This window comes from Acomys minous (genome assembly GCF_964271855.1).
Source record: "Acomys minous genome assembly, chromosome: 15".
Lineage (NCBI taxonomy): Eukaryota > Metazoa > Chordata > Mammalia > Rodentia > Muridae > Acomys > Acomys minous.
In genome coordinates, this window is record NC_140497.1 from 81,437,718 (window position 1) to 81,451,504 (window position 13,787).

At 54.1% G+C, this 13,787-nt stretch overlaps 2 protein-coding genes across 2 annotated transcripts in view; one reads left to right on the forward strand and one right to left on the reverse strand.

Moving 5' to 3' along the window:
* Nucleotides 1-7,101, forward strand: SYDE1 (synapse defective Rho GTPase homolog 1). Its single transcript, XM_084759756.1, has 8 exons — nucleotides 1-174; nucleotides 1,748-2,089; nucleotides 2,246-2,890; nucleotides 3,066-3,280; nucleotides 4,108-4,234; nucleotides 4,517-4,677; nucleotides 5,291-5,516; nucleotides 5,721-7,101. The coding sequence occupies exons 1-8, from the start codon at nucleotides 87-89 to the stop codon at nucleotides 6,122-6,124; spliced, it is 2,208 nt and encodes a 735-aa protein (XP_084615882.1). The 5' UTR covers nucleotides 1-86; the 3' UTR covers nucleotides 6,125-7,101.
* Nucleotides 7,099-13,787, reverse strand: part of ILVBL (ilvB acetolactate synthase like) — a 10,240-nt gene continuing 3,551 nt past the window's right edge. Inside the window, exons 7-16 of the mRNA XM_084759757.1 lie at nucleotides 12,462-12,561; nucleotides 12,026-12,123; nucleotides 11,779-11,915; nucleotides 10,379-10,513; nucleotides 8,466-8,580; nucleotides 8,205-8,374; nucleotides 8,060-8,130; nucleotides 7,900-7,971; nucleotides 7,629-7,734; nucleotides 7,099-7,541 (exon numbers count right to left, since the gene is read on the reverse strand). Of these exons, the coding sequence (XP_084615883.1) occupies nucleotides 7,363-7,541; nucleotides 7,629-7,734; nucleotides 7,900-7,971; nucleotides 8,060-8,130; nucleotides 8,205-8,374; nucleotides 8,466-8,580; nucleotides 10,379-10,513; nucleotides 11,779-11,915; nucleotides 12,026-12,123; nucleotides 12,462-12,561 (1,183 nt within the window). The 3' untranslated portion in view covers nucleotides 7,099-7,362. The remainder of the gene's footprint in view (nucleotides 7,542-7,628; nucleotides 7,735-7,899; nucleotides 7,972-8,059; nucleotides 8,131-8,204; nucleotides 8,375-8,465; nucleotides 8,581-10,378; nucleotides 10,514-11,778; nucleotides 11,916-12,025; nucleotides 12,124-12,461; nucleotides 12,562-13,787) is intronic.

Consider the following 13,787-nt stretch of genomic DNA (forward strand, 5'->3'; position numbering starts at 1 on the left):
CTGGTGCGGACCGGGGGGCGGGCGGGCCGGGCGGGGCGGGCGGCCGCAGCCCTGGGACATGCACTCGGCCGGGCCGCGGCCCCAGCATGGCCGAGCCGCTGCTCAGGAAAACCTTCTCCCGCCTGCGGGGCCGGGAGAAACTTCCCCGGAAAAAGTCAGACGCCAAGGATCGCGGTGAGTGCGGGGGACTCGCGGGGAGGAGGAGATGGGAGCCCCGCCCGGCCTGAGGTCCCCTGTAGGGTATGCAGAGGGACCTAGTGGGTAAGCCCGGACAGAGTCCTAAAGTGGAAGAGGGATATGGACCCGATCTTTGCAAGGCGGGGGCCGCGGACCGTTATGTGCGGCTGGCCTGACGTGCCAGCCCGGTGGGTTCCTTGCGAGGCCCAACAGGGGGCCTCGCCTCTGACAGGAAATGGGGCCTGGACGGGGCGCCCGGAGGGTAGTGGGGGGGGGGGGACCAGCTGTGTGACATCGACACGGCCTGTCGGGACAGTGGGCGTTGGATCCCTGGAGGATTAGTGATGGGGGGGGGGGGGGCGCACTGCTCTACCCGACTGAGGTAGTACGGGTTATATCTACTATTGCAGCGGTTAACCTACCTCCGTGCTATCATCGCACCAGAGGCTGCAGCCGCACCCACCGTGGGCAGCCTCAAGAAACTGCCGTCTTTATTCACACAGGGAAACTGAGGCATGTAGTTGTTGGGTGATTTGTTCAGGGACTGTAAAATCCTTTCAACTATGCTGGTGACAGAGTCCTGAAACAGTGCTAGGGGGTGGAAATAGGAGGTGCTTGAAGGGGGGCGGGGGTCTACAGACAGACAGAACATGAGAGAAATGAGACCTGTACGGGTAGGGGGCCTGGGAAGGAACCACTCCATGGGCTTCCCTGGCCTTTCCCAGTGAGTCCCAAGTTTCCCAGGGTCAGAGAAGGGACCCGGGTGCCCACACATAAACACACACAGGAAATCAACCATGATGTCAGGGAGAGAATGGAGCCAAGACTGGAGGGGAGGCGGGAGATAGGGGGGTTCTTGACTATAGAAATCTGGCCTGGGCTGAGGGGCAAGGTCCGCGAAGATCTTGGGGTCGAATTTGGAAAATGGGAGAGGGGGCTAAGTGAAAAAGAAGGCAGCAACCCCTTGTCACACTTCCTGTCCTGCCTTCAATGCAGCAACACCGTCTACTGGGGCCTGTGAGCAGGGCTACAAACGCTATTGTTCAAAACTACTTCTCACACTGAGCTCCCTCAAGCCTTTGGGCCAGGTAATATAGAATCTAGAATCTTCTCATAAACAAGACATGGAGAAGCAACAGGAAAAGTGACTTGCTCAAGGCCACTCAGTGAGAAGTGACAGCGATAAGACTCTATACCAGGATTGATGAAAGGATTAATGGAAGAGGACAGCCAAAATGACCTAAGGTCCCAACATCCGACCTGGACTCTTGAGGCTGATTCACAGTCCCCTTTGAATGCTAGAGGTGGGGGGGGGGGGCGGGGGGGCCAGGAAGACCTCAAACTAGGGACTGCAAAGGTATTGGCTAGTTGCTGGGACCAAACAAAACAGCAGATCCCAAGGGGCAGTGATTTAGGCTCCAGGATGAGCCTTAAGTGCTTCCTTGCTGTCAGTCGGTTGTGTGAAGTTAGGGAAAGCCAATTAGCTGGACTGCTGCTCTGGACCAAGGCTGTACTGGGGGAGGGGGGGGGGGGCTTGAGAGTTTGGTCTGCTCTCTGTATTCTCCTCCAGGCCGCCCAGCCCAGCGCTCACAGCTCAACCCCCCAGAACCAGAGCCTCAGGTTCTTGAAGGTTCCCAGGCTGGAGCAGAGGGACCTCCCAGCCCCGAGGAACCTCGGAGCCCTGCTCGCGGGGCCTACCTGCAGAGCCTGGAATCCAGCAGCCGCCGGTGGGTGCTAGGTGGGGCCAAGCCACCAGAGGAGATATCTTTGGGGCCTGGGACACCTAGCAGTGGGGAGCCTGCTGGTGAGATTTGGTACAACCCCATCCCTGAAGAAGACCCTAGGCCACCAGCATCTGAGCCCTTGGGATCACAGCCAGCCTCCTCTGAACCAGAAGGACCAATGGTCCAAGGTAGGCACAAAGTGTTAAAGTCACAGTCACACCTGTAAGTGTGTACGATCCTTATACCCCAGTCTCGAGGTGTGCCCAAGCCTCATACCCAGGCCCCCGGGGAACCACAAGCCTAATACCCCAGATCCAGGCCTCTAAGGTTTCCTCTCCCTACAGGTGCAGCCCCTACCAGCCCCCCTACCAAAACGTCCCGCACCAAGTCCCCAGGCCCTGCCCGGCGGCTCTCTATTAAGATGAAGAAGCTGCCAGAGCTGCGCCGCCGCCTGAGCCTAAGAGGTACCCGCACTAGCCGGGAACGAGAGAGGACTGTCCCAGCAGGCTCCGTCATCAGCCGTTACCACCTAGACAGCAGCGTGGGGACTCCTGGGCAGGCATCAGTGGCTGGAGGCACTAGGAGCCCAAGGGGTGGGTACCTCAGTGATGGTGATTCTCCGGAGCGTCCTAGGGGACCGCCATCACCCACTGCCTTCCGGCCCTATGAGGTGGGCCCATCAGCCCGGGCGCCTCCAGCTGCACTCTGGGGGCGCCTCAGCCTGCACCTATATGGGTTAGGGGGTCTGCGGCCAACTCCAGGGGCCACTCCTCGAGATCTCTGCTGCCTTCTGCAAGTGGATGGCGTCGCTAGGGCCCGCACGGGGCCTCTTCGAGGTGGACCAGATTTCCTGAGGCTGGACCACACCTTCCACCTGGAGCTGGAGGCTGCTCGGCTGTTGCGGGCCCTGGTACTTGCATGGGACCCTGGTGTGAGGCGGCACCGGCCCTGCGCCCAGGGCACTGTGCTACTGCCAACCATCTTTCGAGGTAAGACATGGGACTTCCAGGAAGGAAGAGCAAGACACAGGACCCAGCTCAGGGCATCCTCTTCTCCCACAGTGCCCATGGGGTCGGGCTTTATGAGTGAAGGGCTTCGTAGATGAGGGGAGCCAGGACACAAACCTTTAAGACAGAACTGGTTCAGTCCTCTTTGCATCTTTAGGGTGCCACGCCCAACAACTGGCCGTTCGTCTGGAACCCCAGGGACTTCTTTACGCCAAGCTAACCCTGTCGGAACAGCAAGAAGCCCCTGGCTCAGCAGAGCCCCGTGTCTTTGGGCTCCCTCTGCAGCTACTGGTAGACCGTGAGCAGTCCCCAGGCCAGGTGCCTTTCATCATCCGAAAGTGTGTGGGGCAGATCGAATGCCGAGGGCTACGGGTGAGCCCCTGCCCCAACTCCTGCTACCTTAGAAGTGTTCCCTGAAACCCCTTCACCAACCTGAACTCTTCTGGGATCCAACACTCACCAAAGGGAAAAGAAATCCTCTGTCCGTTTTATTACACAATTTCAGAGCGCATGGAGCTTAGTCTTTTGGAGTGAGAGAGATGACAGTTCACGAATGTCAAAATTAGCTGGGAGGGGAGTTAAGAAAGGAGGTAGCCTAGCATGATGGCACACACCCCTGTTTCAAAGAACCTAAGGGGAGTGGGCGGGGGAGGGGGATCTGGTCCAGCTTTAAAGTAGGCCCTGACTCGCTAGGGTTAGTAAGAGAGGCTCCCTGGAAAATGTGAACTGTCAAGTCAGAGAAAAGGGACTTTAGACAAATGGTGCAAACTGAGGGATGTGGAAAGCTAGGTTATGTGTCTGGGGTTTTTTGTTTTTTCCATGGTGCTGGGGATGAACCAAAGGACTCACGCACACTCAGCAAGCACTTTACCAATGAGCTGTATACCCTCAGGCTTCGTCTTACTTTTGAGAGATGGTTTCCCTAAGTTTCCCAGCCTTGGCTTGAACACACTCTGTAGTCTATAGCCCAGGTGACCTTCTGCCTTGGCCTCAGAGTGCTGAACTACTAGGCGTGGGGTCAGGGGTACTTGTGAGAGCTGTTCCAGCAGTGGGGAGGAAGCCAGTGAAGATGCGTGTGGATGGCCCCACCCTTCCAGGCCACAGTCACCCTTGTCCAAACATCCAGTCCCAACCCAGCAGGCCTTGCTGTCTCTGGGCAGGAAAACGTTCTCTCTCTCTGTATGTGTCTTTATGCCCAGGTAGTGGGGTTGTACCGGCTCTGTGGCTCAGCAGCAGTGAAGAAAGAGCTTCGGGATGCCTTTGAGCAGGACAGTGCGGCCGTGTGCCTGTCTGAAGAGGCATACCCTGATATCAACGTCATCACAGGTCAGCACGGCACTTCTCCCTTGCCTGCTCATTCCTTTCCGCCGTCACCCCCAAGCTGGCAGGGAGGCCCCAGTCAGACCTCTTCTCTCCTGTGCAATCTTGTGTTTCGTTTCTTTTTTTTTTTTAATTTTTATTTTATTTATTAATTTATTCATATTACATCTCAATGGTCAGTGTTTCGTTTCTTAAACCTACCTTCTTCCCACTACCACTGTCAGTACCAATGACCCCTTGGCTTCAGAAGCCGGGGTTCCTTAACCAGAGGGAACCCTCTGTCCACAGGCATCCTCAAGGATTATCTGCGGGAGCTGCCCACTCCACTCATCACCCCGCCCCTCTATCAGGTGGTATTAGAGGCCATGGCCCAAGGGCATCCAAGCAGGGCTTCCCTGGGTCCTGAGGGCACCAGAGGGCTCCTCAGCTGCCTGCCAGATGTGGAGAGGGTGAGTTGGCCGTGCTTGCTGGGAACTCTGGGGCATAGAGCAAGGGATACCAGTGGAGTGCTTTAACCATGCCTGGTGGTACAGGACCTCCCAGCAAAGTACTTGCTATTCCTCTGTCAGTTCCTGTGTTAGGAAACCAAGGCTCAGTTTAGTGACTTGTCCAAGATTTGTCGAAACCACACACTCTAGCCAGGCATGGTGTTACACGCCTCTAGCCCTAGCACTCAGGAGTCTGAGGCAAGAGGCCAGCCTGGGCCACACAGCTATTTCCAAGCCAGGCTGGGCTGCCTAGCAAACTGAGCAAACAGGTCTGCCAACCTAACACAAGCAAAATTCCTGGCTGTGAGATCTTGGGAAAGCCCTTGAAACTCTGCTTCTGTCCGTCTGTAAAGTAAGGCTCTTGTTACTATTACCCTTCCGTTCCACAGCTAAGTTGCCCCTGGCCCTTAATCTCAACTTAAGCAAAATACATTCCTAATACTAACACCTCCTCTATGGCTGCAAGCACCTGAACCGAGGTTTCTCCACTCGAAGGCACCCCTGAGTGTCCCGCAAGTGCAACAAGGGCCCAGGTTTGCCCACCTCACGCTCACCCTGGCAACCCTCTCCACAGGCCACACTGACGCTTCTCCTGGACCACCTGCGCCTCGTCTCCTCCTTCCATACCCACAACCGCATGACCCCACAGAACTTGGCAGTGTGCTTTGGACCAGTGCTGCTGCCAGCGAGACAGACACCCGCCCGGTCCCGACTCCGTAGCTCCGGCCCAGGAGTCACCAACGCAGTGGACTTCAAGCGCCACATTGAAGTCCTGCATTACCTGTTACAGTCTTGGCCAGGTGAGCACGGCCCATCCCTGTCGTCCTCCCTACCTGTTTCCCTACTGGCCAATCATGGGCTGGTCTCTAAGGAGGACCACACCCCTTGGGGGCGGGAGTTAATCTTGTAAACTTGCCTCTTGAAAGGCCAATCGGGGCACCTATATGCCACTCCTTTGTGTCACATCTGGAAACCCCTCCCTATGGACTCTTTCCTCCCAACAGATACCCGCCGGCCCCCAGAGACCCCAGAAGTTGCACCGTATTTGCGGCCCAAACGACAACCGCCGCTGCACTTGCCACTGGCGGGTCCCGAAGTTGTGACTCGGCCCCGAGGTCGCGGAGGCCCTGAAAGTCCCCCAAGCAACCGCTATGCGGGCGACTGGAGCGTCTGCGGACGAGATTTACTGCCACGAGGGCGGGACTTCCTGTCCGGACCTGACTATGACCACGTAACCGGCAGCGACAGTGAGGAAGATGATGATGAGACTGGAGAACCAAGGGGCACTACTGACTTTGAGGATGAGTTTGATGCGCCCTTTAACCCACACCTGAATCTCAAAGACTTTGATGCCCTCATTCTGGATCTGGAGAGAGAACTCTCCAAGCAGATCAATGTGTGCCTCTGAGCCCTGGTTACTAAGGAATTGCTTCCCGGTTGCTAAGGACCAGGTTCTGATTACTAGTGACTTGGTTCCAAGTTACTAAGGCAGTACCTTGATGACCTAAAAGGACCTGACCAGAGTTGCTCAGACTGAGCTCCTGAAAGTTGCCAAGGGACCAGCCTTCCATGCTAAGAATCATTCCCAGCTCCTGGTGCCATTCTTTGGGCCCTAGTCACAAAGACCAGGCTCTTGGCATTTTAAGCATTGATGCCATGGCCCCTCTCCTGAGCACAGGAGCTTCTCCTCTTGCTGCCGGAGACAGTTCTGCTTGCTAGTCTGGCCTCTCTTGCCTCCCCTTTGCAGGGGACACCAATTACTGTGAGCATCACCGTGGGGTGTTGGGACATCCCTAGACAACACTCTTGCTGCTGCCAACCAAACCAGTATTAGCATTGCCCTCTACACTCTCTCCCTCCTTTGAAGGACAATCGGAAAGTTCTGCTTAAGGGAAACAGCCCCAGACTTCGCCTCCATCTGTGAAAGAGCAGCCTGGGGCTTACAGAAGGACAGCAGATTTACCCCAACCCGCTCTTCTAGGGAAGACCCCAAGATGAATCTCCAACCAGCAAATGGAGACAGAGCCTGACCTTTCTTTTCCCCAACAGCCCTCCACCACCAATCCCCCCCCCCCAAAATTGAGCACTTAACCCCTTCTCTCTGGAGGGACCCCACCTGAGGTATCAGGCTGGGGGCACTTTGGTACGGAAAAATATTTATTGCCTCCATGCATGTGTGTGTCTGTGTGTGAGGATTCGTGTGCACTGGCCTGTCTGGAGTGGGCATGTGGGACTCTTTCAGGGACCATAGAGTGGGATAGGATTTGCCATCCCCTGGCACCCCCAAGTCCCTCAAGTGGGAGAGTTGGGGCCCCTTCCTGACTCCTCCTCCTTTCCACCATTTCCATCTTTGTGGACAATAAATAAACCAGTATTCACAAGTTCTGTGACTGAGCCCTTGGGCTCGTGTAGCCAAGAAGTTTATTCATTTTCTATGAGGAAGAAAGGGCCCAACTGGGACTGTGGGAAGAGCTACCCAGGGTTGCCAAGGTGCCTCTTTGAGCTTTGGTCCCTCCTCTCCCAACTCAGAGGGTTATAGAAATGTTGGACTTTGTGAGACAAGCTCAGAGCATACAAGGATGAAAACTCCAGGTAAGGCCAGGCATAGTCCAGGTACAAAGAGCCAAGTACAGTAACCCACAGGCTCTATACAGAAATGGAGCCATCTCTGAAATCTGTCCTCCCGATCAGGATGTTGATGACAACGGCATGGCCCTCCTGGCACAGCTTCTGGCCATCTCGAAGTACCTTGGCCACTTGATCCTCATTGTCCCGTGACAGGATCAATCCCTGGGCCCCGAGGCCCATGGCTGCTTTGTGATAATCTAAGGAAAAATAAGACAGTAGCAGAGAATCCAACCAGGAGAGTAAAAGAAGCCAAGCTGGGCCCAAACCACTCTGACCACTCTCACCAGTGTAAGCCAGGCTACACGCCACATCACTGCCCAACCTAGGCACCTGCTCCCGAGAAATCTGGGTCCAACCGGCATCATTCCCTATCAAGGCCATCACTGGTACCTATAGACAAAAAGAGGCCAGACAACAGCCTTCAGTCCAAAGGTGTGACCAGCCATAAGACAGGGCCTGTGGCCCACGGAGGAAGTCCTCCTGCCCCCCAAGCCATCCTGGATGATGTATCCCAGAACTCAGGGCATAAGCATCCCTCTGGCAGAGCCCAGTCACCTTGTGCCTGACGAACGTGTCAAACTCGATGAGGCTGTAGCCAAAGGCTCCATCCCCAAAAAGACACCAGACCTGAGAGGGAAGTAGGGAAATGACCCAGGGCAGTTAGGAGTAGTTCACAGGCCAGAAGGCAGCGAATCTCCCACATCCAGTGCCTCACCTCGGCATCCGGCTGACACAGCTTGGCCCCAAGTGCAAAACCTGCGCCAACTCCCAGAGTCCCAAATGCCCCTAGAAAGATAAGGGCAAATTGTTGTGATGGGTCCATGTAGTGCAAGCTGCCCCGGGTGTGACCCATTCCTTACCAGGATCCAGCCAGCGCAGGGGCCCTCGGGGCTGTACTAAGTAGGCAGCAGTGGCCACAAAGTCCCCACCATCGACCACAAGAAGTGCGTTGTCAGGCAGGACCGCCTCCACCTGCTGTAACACCCACACTGGGTTCAGGTGCTGAAACACAGGCATTAACGCCTTGTCCCTGCCAACAGGACGACAGAGGTCAGTAGGGCTGGCTGGCATCAGCCCCCTCCACTCCTTACCCTCGCCATGTCCACTCTACCCAGACTGACCGGTAAGTCTGCTCCTTTTCCTGGTCTGCTTTCCGAAGCTCCTCGACCCAATCTGAGGCCCACATCTGACCCTGAAGGCCTTCCGCCAGCTTGATCAGGAAGGAGCCCACATCTCCTAGGAAAGGAAGAAAATATAGCTGTGAAGCCATCTACAGGGCAGCAGCTCTCCCCCCTCCCCCTGCCCTTCCAGGACCAATTATTTGGGGTCCAAATATAACAGGAAGCCAACAGTTGCAGCTGAATGGCAACAAAGCAGGTGAAACCCCTCAAAGAGCCTTTGAAGAACGGTGAGGGGGTCCTGGCAAGAGGGAAGGCAAGGTGTGGGAAATGAGGTATAAGGGACATTGCAAGCCCATGCATGCCTCACTACCTCCCTGCTCCTCACGTCTCCAAGTGGCGCCAAGTCCCCATCAATTCTGCCTTCAAAATATGTCCCCCACCAAGGAACTCTTTCCAGCCCAAGAACATGGGAACTTAGAGCAAGCACTGAGAAGTGAGCAGATCCACATCCAGAGTTGTGGCTTCTCGAGCAGTCTGACCCCACACTAGGTCATGTAACGTCTCCCTGTCCCGTCTGTTAAATCTGCAGTACTAGGGACCAAACACAGGGCCTGGAGCATCCCAGGTAAACACTCCAGCACCGAAAAATGCTATTTCACTTATTTACTTACTGTGTGTGTATACTGGGGCTTTGGGATGCTGAGAGTTTGGAGGTCTTTTTGCCATGTGTGTTCTAGGGCAAAATTTCAGGTCATCAGGTTGGCAAAGCCCTGGCAAGCAACATCTTGTCAGCCCTATTTTGGTAGTGGGGGTTTTTTTCCCCTTGTTTATTTTTGTTTTGCTTTGTTGTTGCTGTTGTTGTTTGTTTGTTGGGCTTTTTTTTGTTTTTTTGTTTTTGAGACAGGATCTTACTATGCAGCACTCGTAGCCTAGAACTCTCTTAAGTACAATAAACTGGCCTTGAAATCTACCTGCCCTGGCCTCCTCAGTGCTAGGATTAAAAAGGCCTGTGCCACCAAATTTAGCAACCACCCCACCCCACCCCCAAGGCATTTTCCTGAGACAGGATATCACATTGTAGCCTGGGATAGCCTTAAACTCACTGTTCAACTAGGGTGTGGCTCAAACTCAGTGGTCCTTCCGCTTCTTTGTGTACCACCATCCATAGGCGTGGTAGCACACTCCTTTAATCTCTGCACTCAGGAAGCAGAGGCAGGTAGATCTCTATGAGTTCGAGACCAGCCTGGTCTACGGAGTGGGTTCCAAGACAGCCAAAGCTACATAGTGAGACCCCATTTTGACGGAAACAAACAAAACCCAAGTGTGTGCTACCCTGTGTGGACACTCGGTTCTTTTTATTTTGAGATAGCTCTTGATAAGTAAGTTACGCCAACAGACTTCAAATAGATAATCATCTGGCCTCCCTTGCCTCCCTCCCACCAGGTAGCCCGGTCCCTGCCTCAGCCTGCCCACTGCAGTCTGCTGCCACCAACTTCTGGGAGAGATCTTCCCAAACACACAAAGTGGTAGCCACTTCTCTGGCTAAATCCAAAGGACTCTGTTGGCTATACAATAGGAGAGTCGGGGTCCTTAGAACACTGGCAGAGCATGGACATGGAAGGGAAGCAAAAGTCAGGGGAGCCAGAATAGCAAGGAGGCTCAAGGACTATGGTCCAGCTGAAAGTAACAGACAGCATTCAGGAGCTGATCACATGCAAAAGTGCCAAACCTCCCTCTGCACCCACTCTTTCTCTCTCTGTCCTTTCAGAAGCACCCATCAGTCTGTAGGCTAATGTGTCTCAGGTTGCCTAAGTGTCTCCTGGTGCAGGGAACGCTGAGCTCAAGCTAGCTGCAGTGGAGGCAAGATGCAAAGAAATAATGCACATTGTGGGGGCTCTTGGTGGGATGCTCACCCTGCACGGCCTCCTGGGGCTTCCAGAAGATGTCAGAGTTGAGCAACAGGTCATCCCGGTTCCGGTTGACGATGATGATTTTGCTCTTGCGATTGAGGACGCGGCCATAGGACAGGCGGAAATCACACACAGCCCCTGGGGTGACAGGCAGGGCGTCAATGGGCACTACCTCATTCCCAATTCACTGTGGCATATGCAATGTACAATGGTCCCCTTTCTTTACTGGCCCTCCACTTGTGCCATGTGCAGGGACTTTACAGCTGTTTGTATGTATTGGGGGGGGGTTGCATGCACTATGACAGAAGACAACTTGCAGGGGACAGTTCTCTCCTCCCAGTCTATAGGTTCCAAGGATGAAACTCAGGTCATCAGACTCAGCAACAAGCGCTTTTACCCACTAAGCCATCTAACCAGCCTGACTTTGCGGCTCTTGTGTGGCAGCCCTCTTGAGTGACAGCTCTGATCGATCACGGGCAAGAGCAATGGTGTGCCATACTGAAGCAGGGGTTCAAGAGGCCATGAAGGTTGGGGTGTACGTGGCTCAGTAGCAGAAAACTTGTTTAGCATGGGCAGGGCCCTGGGTTCTAGGTTCTAGCCTCAATACCACAAAGAAGAAAAAAACAAAACAAAACAAGAAGCATGTGTCCCAATCAGGCTGGTCTTCGGGGCGTGGGGCTGGGGGGCAAGGGACACACAGACCTTGAGGAGTGGTGTGAGGGGCACAGGTGGAGACTCAATTCCCCAACCCGAGGCATACCTAGGTTAGCCACAGAAACAAACACCTCACCTCTCACCAACTCCTTGCTCATGTATGAACCCAGCCAAACAGAGAACTCCTACCTAACTGCTGGTAAGACATGAGCAATCATGAACTTATCATAAACCACTGAATGTGGGCTGCCGCTACAGCCCTGCATAGCCTATCAAAGTTTTAGTCAGTAACAGTTCATACACTTGATTGTGGTCCTGTGAAAGACATGGTCTAGCAGTGTCCCAGCCACCCACGGGCTTCTGTATGCACACTCAAAATCCACGCAAGAAAATCACCTAGTGACACATTCCCAGAATGCATTCTGTCATTGAGCAGTACACAGCTGTACAGAGCAAAAACTGATGGGGGGGGGGGAGGAAGGGGGCCACACCTATTTTGTGATGGGATCTAATATGCTTTGTATAAAAATGTGTGTAAAACACAGCAAGTGCCCACAGAGGGGTATGCATCCTCTTGGGAAAGCCAGGTCACACAGCACAGAGCTGCAGCCTGGGGTGAGTCGGCTGGCTTGCATAGTCAGGCTTGTTCAGTGGCCTTCAGAGAGACAAAGGGCGGATGCAGAGAAAGACATAAGAAGGGGATGGGCATGGGCAAGGCTGGACGAAAGGAAGGAGAAGACTGAGCCCACCTGCCAGGATAACAACATCTGCTTTCTTCAGGGCAGCACTGCGGTTCTGCCGGATGTGGAGAGGGTGGTTGCGCCCCAGCAGTCCGCGAGACATCCCCCCCAGAAAGCAGGGGACACCTAGGGTCTCCACAGCAGCCCTGGTTGGGGGAGGGGGGTTTCCAAGTAGAGCAGATGTCAGTATGGCCAACGCCACTGGAACACCGACCCAAGACCACAATTTTAAGATTTAAGGATGGGAGCTCCTCACCTAAGCTTGTTGGCAGGGGTTGGGGGCAGCAGGGCCTGGCTCCCCAGAACCAGGAGGGGCCTCTTGGCCCGGCTCAGAATCTCCACACAGCGTTGGACCTGGGTTGACAGGTAGAGATCAAAGGGCCATCACACAGGCTGGCAAGACAGCTGGCAGGTAATAGCACTTGCCTGGAAAACCCGAGTTAAGTCTCCAGAACCCACGTAAAAGCAGAAAGAGAGAACCAGCTCCATGAAGTTGTATTCTGACCTCTACATGCAAACAATGGTATACACAGGACACGCAAACACACACATACATTTTTTTAAAAATGCAAAGCGCCATCCTGGGGTCATGACCAGCCCACAAGATTTGAGGTCCCAGTACTGACCCAAAGAGAAGATCTTTAAGGACTCGCCAGGTGGGAGTCCTAGGTCAGGAAAGAGAGGTGATTCACCTGCTGGGGAGGTGCCTGGGGAATGTCCAAGGGCAGAGGTCCCTCAGGACGAGGCTCCCAAGCCCCAACAAAGAGGTTGGCCAGGCAGTTCTGTAAGTACCTGTAAGTGAGAGCATGGAGAAACCGGTTACCATGGTTAATACAGGATTCTGGAGGCTGAGGAAAGCAAGGAGCCAGGAAAGCAATCAGGGAGGATAAACCGTGATACAGGGACACTAAATGGGCCGAGTTTCCAGCTGCTGAAGTGTCCCTTCAGGTAGCCACTGAAACACAGCTCCCAGAAACGTGTAATATGAGCAGAGAATGCCAGCACAGAAACCAGGGCTCTGAGGTGGAACCTGGCCCTACAGCATCCCAGCTGTGTGGCTTTGGACCAGTTCCTTCACCATCCCGAGCTTCCCCCTCTGTAAAATGGGAACATTTCCATATCTACCCTCTTAGGTCATAAGGTGTGTTGTGGTCTGGGAGTTTGGCTCAGCAGCAAAGCCCTTGCCTAGTGTGTGAAGCTTCAGGTTCCATCTCCAGCCCCGCCACAAGAGAAGGAGGGAATCACTTTACAAATGTTTCATCTGTGGCAGTTATCAATGTTACCAATTCACTTCTTGGAGTGCCTCGCTGTCTCCCTACTCAATGGGCCCCAGGCCCTGAGTTTCCAAGGCCCTGTGACACAAAAAGAAATCCTGTCCAAGCCTTGCCCTCAAGGAACACTCAATTTCACAAAGACAGAGACATGTGAGTGTCAGCAGGAAACAGTCAGAGCTGGGAGCCAAAGCCTGTTTTGTCTGTCAGAGTCAAGGCTTGCAGGGAGTTAAGATGCAGGAAGACAGGAAGCCATGGGGATGCAGTTTAAAAAGGAAAGAACAGTCCAGCACTAGAGATACTGAGGCAAGAGGAGTCACACCACTTGTGAGCCAGCGTGGCATACAAAGCTAACTCCTATCTCGTAAAAGCAATAAAAATAAAAAGATATAAAGGGGAGGCAAGGGAAGAGCCAGCCTTCCAAGTGACACAGAGAAAGGAGAGGACAGGATAACCAGGAGGCCAGGGAACCTTAAGAACAAGACCACAGACAGACCTGGGCCATCTGTCTATGATCACTGCATTTAGGAGGCTGAAAGAGGAGGATTTTCAAGTTCCAGAACTTGTAGCCTGTGCTACAGAGTCCTGGGCCAGGATTTATGTGCACGAGGCCACAAAACAAAATGGCTTTTGCTAGATCTGGCCCTCGGAGCAGTTCTTGCACGCCACAGCATAGGAACCTGAATGCCTTGTCCACTGGTGTCACCCTATGCCCATCCTGCGATCTAGCACATAGATCTGGCATAA

What these genes read in the sequence shown, in the direction of transcription:
- SYDE1 (XM_084759756.1), top strand. Translation starts at nt 87, where the DNA reads ATGGCCGAGCCGCTGCTCAGGAAAACCTTCTCCCGCCTGCGGGGCCGG. An exon ending in AGAAGGACCAATGGTCCAAG is followed by an intron (nt 2,090 to 2,245) that starts GTAGGCACAAAG and finishes CTCTCCCTACAG; the next exon opens with GTGCAGCCCCTACCAGCCCC. An exon ending in ACTGCCAACCATCTTTCGAG is followed by an intron (nt 2,891 to 3,065) that starts GTAAGACATGGG and finishes TTGCATCTTTAG; the next exon opens with GGTGCCACGCCCAACAACTG.